At 38.1% G+C, this 19,506-nt stretch overlaps 1 protein-coding gene across 3 annotated transcripts; it reads left to right on the top strand.

The window, feature by feature from the left end:
- The first annotated feature begins 1,540 nt into the window (after positions 1 to 1,540).
- On the top strand, positions 1,541 to 17,974 carry LOC145769320 (proteasome activator complex subunit 3-like). 3 transcript variants are annotated; one of them, XM_082580928.1, is made up of 8 exons: positions 1,541 to 1,646; positions 5,463 to 5,558; positions 6,376 to 6,544; positions 8,819 to 9,000; positions 9,697 to 9,779; positions 14,496 to 14,522; positions 15,629 to 15,755; positions 17,137 to 17,974. In XM_082580928.1, exons 1-8 carry the CDS (start codon positions 1,608 to 1,610, stop codon positions 17,215 to 17,217), a joined length of 804 nt encoding a protein of 267 aa, XP_082437054.1. In that variant the 5' UTR covers positions 1,541 to 1,607; the 3' UTR covers positions 17,218 to 17,974. The 3 variants fall into 3 exon arrangements, with proteins under 3 accessions (XP_082437054.1, XP_082437045.1, XP_082437063.1); XM_082580919.1 differs by having other exon boundaries at positions 14,484 to 14,522; XM_082580937.1 differs by lacking the exon at positions 14,496 to 14,522.
- Positions 17,975 to 19,506: the final 1,532 nt, after the last annotated feature.

The following is a 19,506-nucleotide window of genomic DNA, read 5'->3' as shown; positions in this document are numbered from 1 at the left end:
AATGTGTATCTCAAACAAGGAAGGGCGGCTCACCCATATGTGCTGCGGTGCTGCAGCACCCCTACCAAACCCCAGTTATACAATTTTTCTTCGTTTTTTTAACAAAAAAACATATTTATTTGATACTTTCATATCCGAAAATGGTATCATACGGATTACGGGTCAAAGTTATGATAATGCTGCCAATATGAGTGGCAAGTATAACGGTCTTCAAGCTCTTCTGCGCGAGAAATGTAGTGTAGCTCATTATGTCCCTTGCACAGCACATTCACTTAATTTAATCGGTAGCCTAAATGTCCAGTAGAAACATGCCGTTCTGCCGCTGAGCTTTTTGAATTGTTGCAAAGCCTTTACTCATGGGTGGTCTCGTCTACTCATCGTTGGCAAGTCCATCGAAAATTCCTAGATGGTTTGCCTGTTTTGAAGACATTATCTGATACAAGATGGTCAGTTAGATATGAATAATGATGCAGTTCTTCTTCTATCGAGTCTTCTAAAGTTCGTTGATACACCACAGATTGACACATTCTTCCGCAACGGAGTTATACACTGACAGGTCCCACCTACTGCACTGGGTGGCAAGCCGAGGGCAAACAAGAAGGTGATCCGCTGTATAGGCGTAGCCAGGAAGGCGAAAGAGGCCATGCCCCTTCCCAAATTTTCAAAGTTTGGATTCTAAAGTTGAGCGCTTTGTTGAAAATATAATAAAGTTTGTAGAAATTTATATCGTTTTCCAAGACATCTGGCTATTAACACCCCCAAGGACTTGTTTTAGAGTTTAGACACACAGAAAGACACCAATAAATTTTACAAATCGTAAATCGCGCAAAATTTACGCGATTTACGTTTCTTTGAACTAATTTGTGGAAACAATTTCAGAATGGCTTACTCTGTTGGGTTTTTGTGTAGTTATTGAGTTTTTGTGTAGCTGAGTTTTAGTGTTCTCTAATTTTAGCCGCAGTTTTTGCCCGTTTGTGTGTAAGAGCTCTATCTTTAATAAGTTAATAGCTGTTTATCTGCTAATAAATTTCATACAAATATTACCCTAAAAGTGTTTTCAGAAAGCGCTATAATCCATTATTTGAGTGTAATTTTTCAAAAATTTTCCGGTGGAGCATGCCCCTGGACCCCCCTAGAATACGCATGCCTTCGGCACGTTCTAACCCCCCTACCACTTTTATTGCTTCAACCCACCAGGATACGCCACTGCACATCAAGTGGCGATGGCTTTAAATCAAACACTTTGTTGTTCTTTTCAAATCATCAAATATTTGGCCCCCCCAAAATTTTTTTTGGCTGCGCCGCTGTTCGGGGCTCGGTGCCACAGATACATGCAACTGGGCCCGTGTCGTAGCCCCACTCCACCATTAACTTTTAGCGAAAAATGTCACTTGATAAGGGCCCCCACTTTCATCTCAGCCCAGGGCCCCATAAACCCTTAATCCGGCCCTGCATGTAATTAACTGAGTTGACAATTTGGTCTTGCAGCATCTCTGTCTGATTGATAGAACTTTTTGTTCATGTTTTTTTAATCTTTTCTAGCTAACTGAAGTGTACCTTACACCATATAAGTTGCTACTTTCTTATAAAGTTTACCACAATCTAATATGGATTTATCTATACGAGATGGTGACCTGAAACAAAAGGTGATTTTCTTTCATGATATTTTACATGTCTTCTGTAAGTAAGATCTTCTAATTATAAATACCGGAGCTGGTATACAAGTCCCCCCCCCCCTGGTAACTCATGACAAAGAGGAATTGACCAAAACATATGGATTAAAGTGTGTGAACAGTAAAGCAAAGGTAAAGTAGTTTCACCCTATATGTTTGGTCGAGTCCTGTCTTTGTCATGAGTTACCAAGGGGGGGGGGGGGACTTGTATACCAGCTCCTAAATACCTTACATTGAACTTTGTCACATGTTTCAAGCATACAAAATGTGTGTTCTTGCTGTGTATCATTTTTACCTCGACTAGATGACACCTGATGGTCATATACCGGTAAAAATTATTTAACAAGTCAACTTGTTTTCAACTGTAATAGAAAACTCTGTCAAATGATGCTCTAACAGAAGATGAAAAGTTTATTCAAGTTACATAAAATCAAAACAGCAGTAAGAATAAATAGACTGGACTAGGCCTATAAATGGTTGGTTCAATGGTGGGCTTCAGCAATCAGCAGTACATGTCAATAAATACGGTAGGCCTACCTTTCATACAAAATACAACACAGTAACCGACTTTTCTCATGTTCATATTAAATCTGTGGTGTGCATTGTACATAGAAACAAACATTCAACATTACATTTGGCTACTGGTAAGGAAAACCTTAAACAACTAAATTGTATATCACTGCCTTTGACTACTGATTAGAGCTCGACCGATATCACTTTTTCAGGCCGATACCGATATTTATGAAATTTTTAGGCCGTTACCGATATATATCGGCCGATATATATCAGCTACGAAAAATTTGTTACCAACAAAGTTATTAAGCAACAAACCAGTCCAAGAAGGTTTATGCATTAGTTGCTGTAATGGAAAAATCATTCTTAACACGAATCACAAAAAAACACCAAACAAAAAAGAAACAACCCAGGCCTCGAAATTCGTTTTTCCTGACGGCGGACAAACGTGTCCGGTCTGAATTCTTTGCCATTTAAGAGCTATGGCTACGGTTTGAAAGGCGTTTTAAAATTTCAGCGAAGGCTTTCATCAGACCAACGAGGTGCGCTTGGAGAGTCAAAGCGCCATGTAGCTGCAATATGCCACATAACTGATTAACTTCCTCCGAACGAGGTCGTGTGGCTTCTTGCATCACAATGCTCTGGGCAGTGGGCACGGGTCGGAAAATTTCTACAATGACGCTACTATTTTCTTCTGTGCAAAGTTTCACTGGGCTTTTTTTTGGGTTTATTTCTGCAACTTCTACAATGACGCTACTATTTTCTTCTGTGCAAAGTTTCACTAGGCTTTTTTCTCTGGGTTTATTTTTGCATGTCATGTGAGCGAATGTTAATTTTCCCTGGGCCTTTTCTTTCTTACTGTAATACCAAAACTTGACAAATTTTGCTGCATCTTGCTGTGATAGCCTACTCGTATGATCTAATTTTGTAACGAATCTTGCCTTGTCAATATCACTCGGAGATCAAAGCCAGACATTGTGACGTAAGACTTGAAATAAGTTGCGCGTGGTTAGTGTAGAAGTACACCGGTACTCCCATCAATTTTTAGCGAAAAATTTACCTTTGTTACACTGATTCACTGTCATCAGTCATCAATCGTTGAAGCAACGTAAAACTCGAAAGTTTTCCTGCTTGAATGGAAGCTAAGGGATACAGTATTAACATTTTCTAGATGCGCGCACTAGAATGGGCAGGAAATCATATTCTCGCAACAATTGTTCGTGCTATGCAAGCACGTTTGAGCAACTTGTGTTTTTTCTAAAAGGCATGTATGGCTGGTTTTGAGTTTGCTTTTGCTGGCCGATGTTGATCGGTGAAAAAAAGCCGATATAATATATCGGCTACACCTGATATCGGCCGATATATATCGGCTGACCGATATATCGGTCAAGCTCTACTACTGATAGCAGCAAAAGTAGCCTATTGTACAAGACTAAATGCATGCATTTTTGATCAAAGAGATACATCTTTTTCACAAACTTTTCTACAGCGTTTCAATAGCTTACAACTTTGTTGGTTGATTGCATGTACACAAATGTTTTAGGGGGGAACAATGCCAATTATCCCCATGACTATGCCCCTGGTTATACAGATTGCATTTGCTGATTTTGGTTTAGTTATAAGTTCTTATAACTGAAGGAAAAACGACACAACTGACAGTTTCTAGAGTGAACAATAACATGCTGAATAAAGATAACACATCATCAATTGTGACATATATATAGGGCATAGGCTATTGTTTTTAGCTTGATCAAAGAAAATGGATGTGTGGGCAAGAAATCAAATAATCATCTCACCTAGTGTTGGGCGATATATCGAATTTTCGATACGATACGATATCTTTTCAATATCGATATTTATTTCAATATCGTTCGATATTTTAACTATTACAGCCCTAACTCGTAACTGCAAACCCCTACAAAAATGTTGCCGAGGCCAAACGGCAAAAGTTGAAATTGCCTCGGCAATTGCTGTGAACGTTTCGGCAATTGCTGTGAAAGTAGCAATAAAGCGAACAACGCGATACGCACGCTGTTGCGGTAATTCACGTTGAATAACTCATGGGGAGGAAAAGTACGTTAATTTTGGGTTGATTTAATGTTAGAGTCAGCACAAATCGATTTAATTTTCCCGGCGGGTGTATTGCGTAACAACAATGCCCAATAAGAATTTTACGTTTGTTTTACATTAATTGGACATCTAGCGACGTTGAATTATCATAAAATAACGTGAATTGCTCAACTAAGTACCGGTAACAAATTAATAGCTCCCTGCGAGAAGATTGCCTCGATTTACGTATGCACTAACATAATTTCGGCACAATTGGGATACTGCGAGCAACACAAAGTCTGTTTGATGAAGAACTAGATGTCAAAATCGGAATCATCAGATGTTGTACCGGAGGATGAGGTTGTCGCGTCATCACTGGAATCGGACACATCAAGAGGCTCATCGCTTGGCTGTAAATCTACACCGTCTTTGCCGTTCGCAATGAAGTGTCCACGTTTTGCGGCTTTCGTGCTTTGATACCCACCCACACGCTTCTTTCGCAGAGCTCCATCGGGTGTTGACTATAAAGAGCAAATCTGTGGCATAACGACTAGGAGCAGGGCCGTAGCCAGACCGCAGAGCAAGGGGGGGCGAACTTTTTTTAGGGAGGGCCAAAAAATTAATTCATTATAATTGTAGCTGTTGCTCGAGAATGTTGGGATTTTGCCAGGGGGGGGGCAAAATTTTTTTTGGGGGGGGGGCAAGACCCCCTGGCCTCCGGCTGGCTACGGGCCTGCCTGGGAGGAATTTATAACCCTAACCTTACAAGCGCTCGTGTGGCCTCGGTATTTTTATTGCCGACGCTAATGCGCCATTCATGCATCTGCGTCGGCAATCATCTCGGCAATTGCCGATATTAATTTCGAAGACTGGGAAACTCTTTTCTTAATTAGAACAAAAATATCGAAAAGTATCGAAATATCGAGTATTTTTTCAAATATCGTATCGTTTTGTTTTTTTCAATATCGGCGTTTTTTTCACTATCGGCACAATATCAATATTTTTCAATATTTCAATATCGCCCAACACTAATCTCACCTTTGGTTCACTTTACCGTACTAGTGTTTTGTTGTTCCTGTCTGCTATTTCACACTTGTTACTTCACTAGGCCAATTATATTAGACTGCACTATAGTGTATATAGTTTAATATTTGGACTAGCAGTACTTTTCATCAATATTTTTTCTCACGTGATGTTACAAAGTTTCATGTGATTGTATTCTGTTAGGTAGATGATTTCAAAGAGAATATATCGAAAGAAGCTGAGCAACTGATTGGTGATTTCTTCCCTCGAAAAGTCATTGAATTAGACAATCTGTTAAAGGTATGCTACAATTTTTCAAAACTATTTCCATATCTCATTTGGATGTTCTATTGTCATCAAACAGTCTAAATCAGGCCAAGATCATATGGGTAAAGCCAAGGGGGTATGGTACAAAAGAGATCTTGGACTTGTTTATAATACATACGGTATGATTGGCTTTTTAACGTGATTCTGTATTTTTTACTACTACAGGCAATCCTGCTTTATTCAGAGTTTTTACTGGTTTCCAATTCATTTATATGTATGTGCATAATTTACTTCGTTTATTAGGTCCATCTGCTTATCGTATTCAGACAAACTGACTTCCTGATATTGTCCAGTTTAATGGGTAGAAGTGCATTTCTAAGCATATTAAAACTATACTAACTCAATTTACAACTCTAGTTAGTTTAGTACGATCTGAGATATAACTTATACATATACTTCCAGTAGTGTCATGTCTGAGTCTGACTTTTGTTTCATCAAATACTTGTATTTAGATCGGAGTCCAATTAGGCTTTTTCTCCATGTTCTCTTTATGCTTTTGAATTGATCAAATATAATAGGCCATTATTTTTTACTTCAATGTCTCAAATATAGCATTTCAATATTTTTTATTCAGATTGCATGTTTAGCATGATTTCAGTTGAAGATGTTCATAATGATACAAAATCTAGTTAGCTTGAGTTGTAAACAATAATGTCTTTTAATTGAAACTTCTCATAAAGCTACGTACCAATAACCTAAAAATCTGAAGCTAGTTTTGCCAAACACCTAAAAGTTTTCTCCAGTAATTTAAACTTATTCTTAAAAGATTAATTTTTTGAGAAATGCGCAGGAAGATTTTCTACAACCAGAGTTGACAAGTTCCGTTGTCGAAGAAATCAATCTTCCTGTTCCAGATCCTACAATTTTAAATCACAATAATGACCATTGCAATGAGGCACCATTAAAGAAAAGGAAAATTACTACTACAGTTAATGAATATGGAGTTGAAGATGTAAAAGGTTTGTGTAATTTTGTGTAGGTCAATTGTCTTGCACCCATCTATTAATATATATATATATATACCATCTATATAATATGCAACAAACTACCATGCCACATCTTTGCTCTTGTAGAGATAACTACAACTGGACAATTTTTTTAACTTGCTTGTAAAATGAAGTTAGGTCAGCCATCTTTTTAGTTTGTATTGAAATATTTTCTTGTGACAAAGTGTGGAAATTCTTTTGCTTTTTTTTTTCGATGCTGATTCAATCATAACTTAATCATATCTTAATGGTAATGATAAGTCCTTTCGTACAGCTGAGGATAGTGAGAATCTAGCTTGTTTTACCTTATTTAATGTTGACTGTTTGTTAAATAGTAAGTTTCAGATATTATGTGTGATATATTCAATTGGTACATGTGTTAGCACCGCACAGATGCTTCTAATTATTAAATGTGCAAGAATAAATTAAATGCTTTTTTATACTTCTACTCAATAAATACCAATTCACATAGGCGTCGAAATCGGGTGGGCAAAATATGTTTCGCCCACCCTGTTTTCATGACACTTATGAAGTGTTCGTTACAATTATTTCCGTTTTTGTTAAACGCTGAATTATCCAACCAACTGCAGCGCAACTTCGTGTTTTACGCTATGTCTATCGGTAGGCATCCGACAGAACAAAGCAATTCCGCAACAACGCTGCGTTGAAAAAAATGCGGTATTCACTGCATTGTTGTTGGTAGGGCAACTGCCACACGCCGGCAATTCCTGTTGAGAGAAAGCCACGTTTGATCATTTCCCCGAATGGTCTCACTTTCGTTACGTCACAATCAAACTTCAGTTCCGGGTCAGCGTAAGGGAATATGAATATGACATCATAATGAACATGGCAATAAAATAACCGATACAAACTAAAGACGTACTGAAACAACCGCTTTTTACAAATTTTTCCTCACAAACTTGTTGATGGGTATAAATTGGGGCGCCGCACGATGTTGTCATTTCATTATTAAAAAGTTAAACATGAAGCAAAGTCATTTACGCATTCTTAAAACCAGCTTTCAAAAGGCGTCGAGATGATAATGCTGAAGAAGCCACGTCCAGCACGAATGAACGTAGAGATGACATTGATGAAGAAAGCAGCAGAATGTCTCAGGCAATGCACCAGTAGTTGTAGAAGACAGCATGAGCCATGGATCTCTACCTGCTCCATTTGACGTTAGCATGCTGCCGGATCAGCTTCCGGCTCGGAAAGGTCGTGTGTTGCAAAGGAAGCTTTTTTCTGATTTCTAGTGGATGCGTCTGATGATAACCCTGATGGTAGCCTACTTGTTACTGTAGCTGCTGTTTGTGGGCCTTGGAAAACAATCGGTTATCTGCCGCAGTCCAACGGAAGTTATACAGCAGCAATATCAGCAGTCAACTGTCCGAACATTTTGCGGCAAATCTGAAAGCGCCACTTTAAAGATAACAGGTCAAAAGTCACGCGCTTTTTAGGTCGCAAAGAAAAACATAAAAGAAGTTTGTTTAGTTTAGCAGCGCTCATAAGATCGCAAGGCGCAAGAAAGAAACATCAAACCTATTAAAGCTTAATTGCTGCCGTGAAGCTCAACGCAGTCTTTGTGAGAAAGACTAACCATTGCGAATTTGCGACGATACACATTCAATGAAATCTGTTTGAAAACTCTCGCCCACCCAGAATTCCTCTCTTCTAAGAAAAAATTGACGCCTATGCCAATTCATATATTAGTTCTTTGTTTTCTTGGAGATATTTCAAGAGCTTTTCTTTGATTAAAACTTCTTATAATATATATAAATGATTTAAAGATACTGGTGATTTCAGAGGAAGGGTTGTATGACAGGGATGCTGCTTAAATGTGGTCTTAAGTCGTAAAGTTACTATATTTTATCAATACAGTGCAGGGCCGGCGACCAAGCACGGCCTACCAACTACCAAAGCTTCTTCCCGGCCCGGAGTCAAAATAAAAAGTCCATTAAAAAAATCGTGTTTTTAAAAACCGGTTAAAAATTGATATCGTGTTTTTGCGTTCACAGAGGTTAGAACAACACAAACAAGGTCTTGAAACATATTTACAGTTGTATTTACATCAAATTTAGTTATTACTTTCTAAAACCTTTACTTACAGCCTGTTTGACCGTAAAGGGGATCATCAGATGTTCCTTATTCAAATAGATTCTATTTAAATAAGGCCTTTAACGACTTCTCGGCGGCGATGGTCGCCGGAACTTAGAGACCTGTGTAGTAAATTAAGTGTTGCTTTTTTAGGTACAAAAGTTTTCGTTTTTCCAAATGGTGTTGTTCCGTGTAATAAAAAAATTCTTAAAATCATCAACATTCTTAAGCCCGAGGTACGGACGTTAGTTGAAAAATGTAACACTGTACGAATGTGGGTCACCTTGCTCATCCCAAAGATTGAAGACGGGAATAATTTTGGTGTTTCTATTCAGGTATCTGATTTGGTGTTAAATCTATTGTTAAACCTTTTTTTGGAGTTTTAGTAATTAGAGCAAAAGTACAAATCAAACAGGAGGGACACATGCTTAAATGCTGTAGATTGATTTCATCGGTTTTACAGTATTATTTGCACAGTATCATTTTAATTTGTAGAGAAATCAGTAGCATCATTTTTAGACTAAATGCAATAGACCTTTTTATTTGAATGTTGTCAAATTTTGTGAAACATGGCTTTTGTAAAAAGGTATATATATATATACAGAATTTCTTATTCAAATAGAATCACATAATAGATAAAATAATCAAATAGATTCTATTTGAATAAGACCTTCTGATGATCCGTTAGGTGAAACAATTTGTAAAGGCTTCAGATAGTAATAACTATATTTGATTTAATTCGCTCTGCTTTGTCTTTTTGGCTTAGCATTGAGCACTTTTTGTAGTATTAATAGTTTTGATTGTTTTTATATACAGAATTTCATGCTAGTTCTAGTGATTGCATCAAAACACCCGTTGAAGCTAACTACTACTCTTTGCAAACTTCTTAATCCGTTTATGATTATAAAATCTTTGGTTAAAATTATATTATAAAAATATATAATAATTAATGATAAATATAATATAGAAAATAGATCATTTCTTTTTTATTCTAGTCACGCTTTCGACGTTTGACATGTTGATTTATTTAGGAAGATACTTTGACGGAATTGCGGCAAGTCGAAAGTGAAGTCGCATCTTTTCTTGACCAGATATCAAAATACTTCATTTCAAGGTATCCTCAAACTTATAAATACTTCGTTTGTGCCCATCAATTTGTTGCCTGAAATTTTTAAACAGTAATCTTTAGAAGTAAGGAATCCACGATCACTCACCAAGAACATGCCCAATAGGGTGGAGTGAATTTCACTTAATGTTTTGGATTTTGATTTAAGGTGTTGTAATGTTGTCTTTGGGCCTAAAAAACAACCCTGAACATAATTTTGGTTCTCCTGCCCCTAAATTGACCCTCCTACCTGAGGTCAAAGGTCACGTGAGGTCAAAATTGCTCTATCTCCACTTCTACTGGTGCTATAATCCTGTTTAATGGCTTAAAAGATTCAGAAGACCCATATTTCTATCTATTCTAAGAGAACTTTTTCTTCTATTGCTAGTAGAATTTGACTAAACAGCAAAAATACAGTTTTTGTGTTATTTTTGCATAATCAACATTATAGTTAACGAACTTCAACAGCCAAAATACTAAATTTCAGCTATTGGTTGGATTGTTGTTTGAGAATAAGTGTATTGAACATCAAAATATTCTTATCTGTAGCATTGATGAGGAACTGAAGTTTGAACTAAGTATGAAATTAAGGTTTTGATGCATTTAAAGTGCCCCTGATAGGTTGAATCCAAGTATAGCAACTTCTCTAAGCATTTCCTAGCGCAGAATTATGCTTAGCGAACTTTTTAACCTTAACCTCGAAGCTCGACTGGTTAGGGCGAAATTTATACAAAACGACTGCTTCGCAGCGCCACCACTGGCGAAATTCCATATTTCACTGCTCTGGGACGACTTTGGTGGTGTTACGTCATCCTGGGTGGGCGTCGTGAGCTACGAACAAAACAAATGCTTTCTAGATGTAATTGGTGGACTGGATCACAGTTTGGTCGGAGTTGGTACAAGCGGTTGCTTTTTTCAAAGATTTATTGTTTTGTACAGTTTGATAAAACTGTACTGGATACGTTCCTACAAAACCTAAAATATACTTGAAGTGAAAAATGAAGAAATCGTACGAATCATCATTCATATTCAATTCATCATCATTCATCACTATTTATGAATAAATAAAAATTTTCTCTCTCTCTCTCTCTCGTAATGTGCCTTCAGTTGTCCATTGAAATCCGGTGTAACGGCCATCTGGACTTGGAAAATTGTTTCGGATTCGCCAAACAATGCATGACGGCAGCACAATCAAATCGTTGCTTCCTAGAGCATCACTTCGTAGTATCCACTCCAATACATGCCTGTAAGCGACTAATTACTGATACTGCCTGCAAGGAAATAAAACCACTTCTTTTAGTGTGCATTCTTTAGCGTTTAGGGTATTTTTAGCCTAATGTAACATCCTTACTCTTTTGATAGATCTCCGTTTTCTCCTTTAGATTTATTGTTTTTTCTCCAGTTCTTCCTGCTCCTCATAAAAAACAGTACCCAGAACTGCAGGATGTGAGTGTGCCTCAAAATCGGTCAAATTGGTAGCACAGCTAGATGCGTCTTTCTTCAAAAGTGCTTTCGTCTGTGGCACTTCATGGCAGCATGCACATTCATTGGGCTGGGGAATAGACTCTCACTTGTGGCAAACGCACCACCTAGAGTTCCCAGCACGCCACTCATTGCTGGGAAGATCCAAATCGGGTTGGTGGTGTTAACAAAATCATCTCCAGTGAAGAGAAGAGAACATATACGACTAGTTTTGTGTGGCCCATCCCACTTTCGAACACTTGAAGAAAACTTTGACTATTTTCTTCTCAGCACCTTGTTTTGTTTGAAAGCGTGAAAAGATAACACACGTCTTTGTCACGACACTGTCACAAAAACAGCAATTTGCAGGCATTACCTCAACCATAAATTAAGAGTACTGTTTGTGAGATACTGCTGTTACACTGCAAATGGCTATAGCCAGATTAGGACAAATAAAAAATTATCAAAATTGTAGCCCTACAAGAGTTTAGAAAAACTGCAATTTCAATTGAATTGAGATGTTGTTTGATAAAAATAAACTCAACCTATTTGATTTACTAAGCCTGATAGTAACAATAAGTTGACTTTTTCATTTCGGTAATTCTCATTTTGCACATTCTTTAGACCAACAGAGCCCCACACATTGACGCTTTGCAGTAGTCGTACCATACCTTACCAACTCACCACAGAGAAAAAAAGTATGCTTCCCACCCATGGTGACGTCACAGCGGTGTTGCCGTTTTTATTTTCGCAATTGAATGAGTGCCGGATTCGCCGAAATTGAACGAAAGTTTACAAGCGTATAACTTAGTAGCCTGGTGATATTTTTTACGATTTGCTGGTCAGGAAAGTTTGTTAGTGTCATCTGTTTGATATCTTAGGTAAATTTAGCGAATTTATTTTCCTGTCAGAGGCACTTTAAGATGACATTTCAATGGTTGAAAGGCATGAAATTATTGAGAGAGAGATACAGTTTTTGCCAACAAGTCACACTACGTACAATAATAATTATTACACAAACAATCAAAATTTAAATTGAGCATGAACTAACCAGCAACAACGGGAAGGCTGCGAAGAGACCACCGACAGGTCTTCAAGTCAAGCAGCACCTAATGAAAATCCCATTGTTTGTAAATGAAAATCCAACTGCACTTTTAAACATTTCAAAAAATGTCACAAAATATTTTGCCTCCCTCATATTTAGGTTTCCGTTATGCCTCTGGTAATTATAACGAAAAAACAAGTGGTTTTTATGCAATCGTATTCAGCAGTAAAATTGCTTTTTGGTGTTGAAAGAGGGCATCAACTTCCGTGATTTGATCTTTTGCCAGATCACACCATCCCGTCTTTCGAACCCAGCCACATGTATGAAAGCTTCTGTTACGAGCTTCACATGACGCTTTACACTTACAGCTTGATTGTGGCATGGGTGATCAAGTTCAAGCTTGTTTGTTTTGAAATTTTGTATTGCATCATCATTCATGACTTTGGTTGCGGGAGGTTCCTGTGACATGAATTTCATCAAAATTTACTATGTTGTGGTAGAACTCGGCGTTGATATTGATTTCCAGTATGATAAATTTTCGAACAGTTACTGTCCTCTCTGCAATAGATTTCGCCTTTGCACTTTCATCACCTGGAATCATTTCAACATTTTTGCTTCTGCGTAGCGACAGCACAATATTGACAGCTTGCGATCGAATTGTATCATCATCGTCAGCCATCATCGAAAGAAGAATGTTTTCGGGGTGAGCTGAAAAGCCATTACGTATCAAAGTTTTTGATGCAATGTCTCTTGCTCGCTTCTAGGGAAATTGGTTGATTCGTTTGAGCATGCGAAAATAGTTGACAGCTACTTTATTTATTTTAGAGTTAAGCTTGATATCAAACCAACTTGGGAAGTAGACTTTTAAACAAAATTCTACCAGAATTCTCAAAATTTTGCTCGGCTTTGTTTGGGAAGTGTTGTATCTCAAAATGTGACATGCAAGTGTCAAGCATCTTGCATGTGACAAGCCATCTACTTCAAACTGTGCTAAGTCATTCTCAAGTTTTCCAGATATGACAACCAAACAAATTTGGTAGGCCTATGCATAAAATTAATCGGAACTCAAACTTTCCATAACTTCTTTTGGCAATTGAGGAAATTCAATAGAAGATAATGGCTTAAACTTAACCACATGCCAATCAGACACTAAACCATTTAGCTCTTTGTCAATTGGGCCTGAAAACGAGTCGGAGTTTAAAGAGACTCCATCCAAGTGCTTAAAGACATGCCTGAGAGGCAGTTCGTTGGTATGCAGGAGACAGATGACCTATTGCGAAGGTGTTTGCAGCAACTCTTCTAATGTGGCAAGGCTGCAATGGTGTTTACCTGTCATAATTGTGGTTTCATCTGAGCCTATAATTGACAATTTTTTTTGCAGGTCGTTATTTTCCGGTGCTTTGTGAAAAGCTTTGTGATTCTTACATAACAATCCAACCAATTGCTGAAATTTAGTATTTTGGCTGTTGAAGTTCGTTAACTATAGTGTTGTATAAGCAAAAATACCACAAAAACTGTATTTTTGCTGTTTAGTCAAGTTCTACTAGCAATAGAAGAAAAAGTTCTCTTAGAACAGATAGAAATATGGGTCTTCTGAATCTTTTCAGCCATTAAACAGATTTGTAGCTCCAGTAGAAGTGGAGATAGAGCAGTTTTGACCTCACGTGACCTTTGACTTCAGGTAGGAGGGTCAATTTAGGGGTAGGAGAACCAAAATTATGTTCAGGGTTGTTTTTTAGGCCCAAAGACAACATTACAACACCTTAAATCAAAATCCAAAACATAAAGTGAAATTCACTCCACCCTAATGCCCAATGCCCAGCCCAGAACGAAAGAGCTTCTAACCAGATTTATGATACAACTTCCATGATATTTATGTGCAACCACAATTTTTTTTTTTTTTTTGGTTCATTAGGTTCGATCAAGCTACAGAGTTAAAGTTAGTTACTACAGAGTTTATATATTAATTAGAATTCAGACCGAACACTGAAGCGATATTGGCCGTACTAGATGTGCAATGGCGAAGTGGGGTTATGAGACATTACGAGGAGAAAGTTTTTCGGAGCTCGAAGCTGCCGTTCTATTCATCTGACTCTCTTCAGGAGCTTGTCAGAAACAAAAACTGCAACTTCGAGCTATGAATAATTTTCTCGCAATATTTAAGTTCTTCACCACAAATCAACTCTTCTTCTTTTGTTTGAGACTAGATCAAATTTCAGGGCAGGTGATGGAGACTGGAGAGCCAGGTGAGTGTAGCTTCGTCCAGGGTTGCTATACCCTGCGTTCCGTTTGGTGCCTAATCTTCATGTAATAAGACAGGGTCAATTGCATGTTTCTGTGACACTAGTCCTAAACAACGGACCATCTTCTTGTGGGGTCTGCTACTATTCGGTGAGTCCGATTCGGTGAGTCCGATTCGGTGAGTCTGATTCGGTGAGTTCCTAACTTCTAACCCCTAACCTTAACTCCTAACCCCTAACCCTAAAACGGCAATGATAATTAGGCTATGGTACCCGATAATTTAAAAAAAGAATTGAAAAAATCCCCCGTTAAGGGATCGGACTCACCGAATCGGACTCACCGAATCGGACTAATCGAATCGGACTCACCGAAACGGGCCATTCCGCTTCTTGTGTGCCCCCAGCTTATCACTTAGTGCAGCAAATGGGATATTTTAGTGTGTCACTCTGTTGTACGGGCTTGCATTGAGGTACAAGTCCACCAGACTGAGGTCGGAGTTGATTTACATAAACCTTCTATTTAACGTAAAAGCCCACGGGACGGCAACCTACTGGACAAAACTAATAATATTATTGTCACTCTACAACCAACTGCAAAGGTCTTTTAGCGACAGGGCTCGTTTTTAATGCTGTATTTTATTTGCGATGTCATCACATCATCACCCGAGTTGTCTTCACTGTATTATGCAAGAAAGAACACTATCGGTACCGTATTGAAAACTTTTATTTCAATCTGACCTGGAATCGAACCCAGACCTACCAGCATTAGAGCCGCAAGCGATAACCACTCTACTACTGAGCTGGTTTTGGACAAAACTAAGAAGCTGTTGCCTTTGCCATTCAAAGAAAAGTATCTTCTCGAAAGCAAAGGCGCCAACAAAATGAGGCAAAGCGTTAGCACATTCATTGCCCCAAGAGCTGATGAGAAAATCTGGCACTACGTAACATGCATTTGATAGTAGCAGTTAAGCAATGCCAGAATAAGAACCTGGCTGTTTCTGGTGTTGAGGTTTTAGGCTACAATAATCTCATAGTTGTCGTTTGTCGATGCACGGCTTGCAGTTTTCAATTTTCATGTAGTTAAACTGAAGCATCATACATTTATGTTTCAGGGGTGAGGTTATTGCCAAAATAGCAAAGTTTCCTCATGTCGGAGACTTCAGGCAGTTCGTCGATGAATTAGATGAAAAAGAATTTCTAAGCCTACGATTAATTGCTTCCGAATTGCGTAATCATTATGTGAGTTTTTTGTGGTATTCTCAGTTAAGAATTAGTGCTTAATTATTATTTTATCGGACTATTTACTCAGGCCAAATTGTTTTTAGGTAAACTGTTTTCATCATCATCATAATCCATCGTCGGTTTGTTCCCCACTAGTGGGGGTGGCCGATTGTTTCCGCGCAGCAATTGTTTTAATCCCATTTCTCCATTTCACCCTGTCCCTTGCATCTTCCTCCTTCAGTCCGACTTTTTAAAATTCATCCTTCACTTGTTGTTTCCACGTTCTTCTTGAACGACCGAGTTTCCTCTTCCCATCCACCTTTAGATCTAGTGCCTTACTAAGAAAACTTCCTTCCTCCCTCCTTATCATATGTTGGTCTATGGTCTCTCTCATCTCTAGCATATCCAATAATTCTTCAGTCCTTTTTTCCCTTCTCGTTTTCACCCCACACATTGCTCTCACCATTGACCTTTCCGTTCTTCTCAGGATTGCCAGTTCACTCTCTCTCAATACCCATGTCTCGCTACCATATAGCATTGCAGGCCGCACACAGCTCCGATATACTTTTCCTTTCATCCTTAGTGAAAATTTTCTGCCATGCAACATTTCCTTTGTTTTCTGATGACAAATTAAAAGTAAATATCCAGATAAGTTATCTTCATGTGGCAGTGTTACCATTACACATATGTACCTTATACCATTAAGGTAAAGGACTGAAGGTGAGTCCCATACTTGAATCCAAGCATCGGGGGATGAGGAGATAAGGTTCTCATTGTGATTAGGGTAGCTAATTCCTTTCTCTCGGCCGCCTTTCCTTCGGCAATTACGCTCACCCAATTTATTACATCCTGGGTAGAGCGGAGCGGTGTTTGTCAACAACCAGCATGGGCCAGGAGTCGAACCAGGATTGCATGATTGGAAAGCGAGCGCCTTACCCGCTGCGCCATCCCACCGTATACCATTGATATGGTAATCAGATTACCCCATTGTATTTTATGGTTATCTTTATCGAGTAGCATCACTATATGATCACGTTTTATTTTACGCCCATTGCGACAACATACAGTGCACTGCGATCATACATGTAGCTCAACAGGAAGCAGCAATGGACATGTCGTCATTAACTTTGTTGCTACTGTTATCTTTGCATGCCATGAAGTAGTCTTGCCGCGTACTCTGGAGCGGTGTCGAACCAACATACATTCAAGCGACACGTTCTCAACATTCGATCACGCATTGCAGCTCTAATGAACAGCAGCGTGGCTTTAGCAAATGGTGTGTTTTGACTACCTGGATCCGATAGTCACTTTTAATCTATGTGATCAGGGAATTTGCGTTGCTTTATTGTATGGATCATTTTGATTCACGTTGATGAAAATGTTTTTTTTTTTTTTTCAGTCTGTTCTACACGATATTATAATCAAGAACATCGAGAAGATAAAGAAACCAAGAAATTCAAACTTGGATGGAATGTATTGAAGAGGCGAGCTTTTACAAAACTCGCCCTATAATAACTCCGGGTTCAGTTCTTTGTCTGGCGTTATTGAACCTTTTATCGCGGTGTCATCACTTTTGATAGTAAACAACGCAACCCAATGACCCTCTATGACGTGGATTGAAACGTTGTTGAGCAGTTTTTAAGTCACGCATTTTGTAAACTCTTCTTTTTTTGTTCAGGGATGAGAAAACCTGTGTATATTCAATGGCAAGTGAAAGCAACAAAGAATAACTACATAGTCCGTTATTTTTACGTCATTTAATCATTGAACGATTTTTAATCAATGCAATGCTTTTTTATGACTGCTGGCTTTCATCACAATGCCGTTCTTGCATCACAGTGTTGTGCAGTTATTGATAAGTAGCTGTGTCACTTCGATTGGATCGAGGATGGTAATTTTATTTTGCAATCATACTTCATCTTGTCTTTTCCGCTTTTTAAGGTACAATTCGGTTTTCCGGCAATTGCGTTTATTTCAATGAGTCAGTTGTTGGTTGTACTGTCACCTCTTGTGCCTTGCGTGCTTACTTAATGAGTCGTGAAGGCTACTACGCCAACCTAACAAGATATTACCTTAATGGACACTGCCATGTGATTTTAAATGATTTTACGAGTTTTGCGGTGTGGCGTATGGGCACAAAATAACGTTTTGGTTTTTCTGTTTTCCTGATGAATCATGTGTCGCACCAGCCTGACAAGATAGCGAATGAATAAACACTCTGACGTTTGATTTTTAAATTTCTGTCTTTAATTTTTAAGAGAGAAAAAACTATTTTCCAGATTCTATAATAATAATGGACAGCTAGTGAGCAGTTGGCCTATAAGATCTGCAGATGACACTTTCATTCAGGCTAAAACCGAGGGAAATTGCAGGAAAGTATGGACAAAATCAGAAAACAGTACGTAATGAAACTAAATTTAAGGAAAACAAAGACAATGTTGATAGAAAAAAGCAATGAAAAATAAAAACTAAGCTGGAACGAGAACAATATTGGAACAGGCCACACTACCTAGTACCTACTACACATACTTATTTAAGGTCTAACTATACACAAGATGGAAGATGCACCAATAATGTAAAAAAGGATCGATCAAGCAAAAGCGTCATTTTGGCAATGTATGGAATTAAGAGTTATAGTTTTGCAATTAACTGAGCCTATTATCTTGTTACATCAAACCAGTTATGCCATATGGAAGTGAAAGTTGGACCTGCAACAAAGAAATTCACAAATAAAATTAATGTTTTTCAACTCTGGTGCTACAGAAGAACATTAGAAATATTATAAAAACACCTTACAAACCAAGCAATTAGAAAAAGAATTGGAGTGCAAGATAGATGGGCAAACGATTTAGCATCACAAAAGATAAAATTTGCGGGACATATTTTGAAAGGATCGGCAGGACAGCCACATCCAGGGCCCACAAGAGGGGGGGACAACCGGTGCATTGCACCGGGGCCCGGTGAGTTCAAGGGGGCCCGACAAAATATCTAAATTCACGCGTTAAAGTTGATTTCAACGATTTTGCATAAAATATTGTTTTTTATATTACCGGTAGTTCCGTATGTCGATTGGGCCCCCTCATGGGTATGCTCTTTTTTAAAACTACAGAATTTTCAATTTTTTGGGTTCAAGGAGCCTGACAAAATGTTTAAATTTGCGTGCTCAGGTCGATTTTGCATAAAATATTGTTTTTTATGTTAGTTTTGTATTTCGATTGGGCCCCCTCATGGGTAGCCTATAGATGCCCTTTTTCAAAACTACAAAATTTTCAATTTTCTGAGTTCATGGGGCCCGACAAAATGTTTAAATTTGCGTGCTCAGATCGATTTTGCATAAAATATTGTTTTTTTATATTAGTTTCGTGTTTCGATTGGGCCCCCTCATGGATATGCCCTTTTTCAAAACTACAGTATTTTCAATTTTTTGAGTCAAAGGGCCCGACAAAATGTTTAAATTTGCGTGCTCAGGTCGATTTTGCATAAAATATTGTTTTTTATATTAACGGTAGTTTCATATTTCAATTGGGCCCCCCTCATGGGTATGCCCTTTTTCAAAACTACAGAATTTTTAATTTTTTTAGTTCAAAGGGCCCGACAAAATGTTTAAATTTGCATGCTCAGGTCGATTTTGCATAAAATATTGTTTTTTATATTACTGGTAGTTTCATATTTCGATTGGGCCCCCTCATGGGTAGGCTAGCCTATGCTCTTTTTCAAAACTACAGAATTTTCAATTTGTTGAGTTCAAGGGGCCCGACAAAATGTTTAA

Source organism: Aplidium turbinatum, chromosome 1 (assembly GCF_918807975.1).
Source record: "Aplidium turbinatum chromosome 1, kaAplTurb1.1, whole genome shotgun sequence".
In the NCBI taxonomy this organism is placed as follows: domain Eukaryota; kingdom Metazoa; phylum Chordata; class Ascidiacea; order Aplousobranchia; family Polyclinidae; genus Aplidium; species Aplidium turbinatum.
The sequence above is the reverse complement of the archived record's forward strand: the minus strand, read 5'-3'. Positions and strand labels throughout refer to the sequence as shown.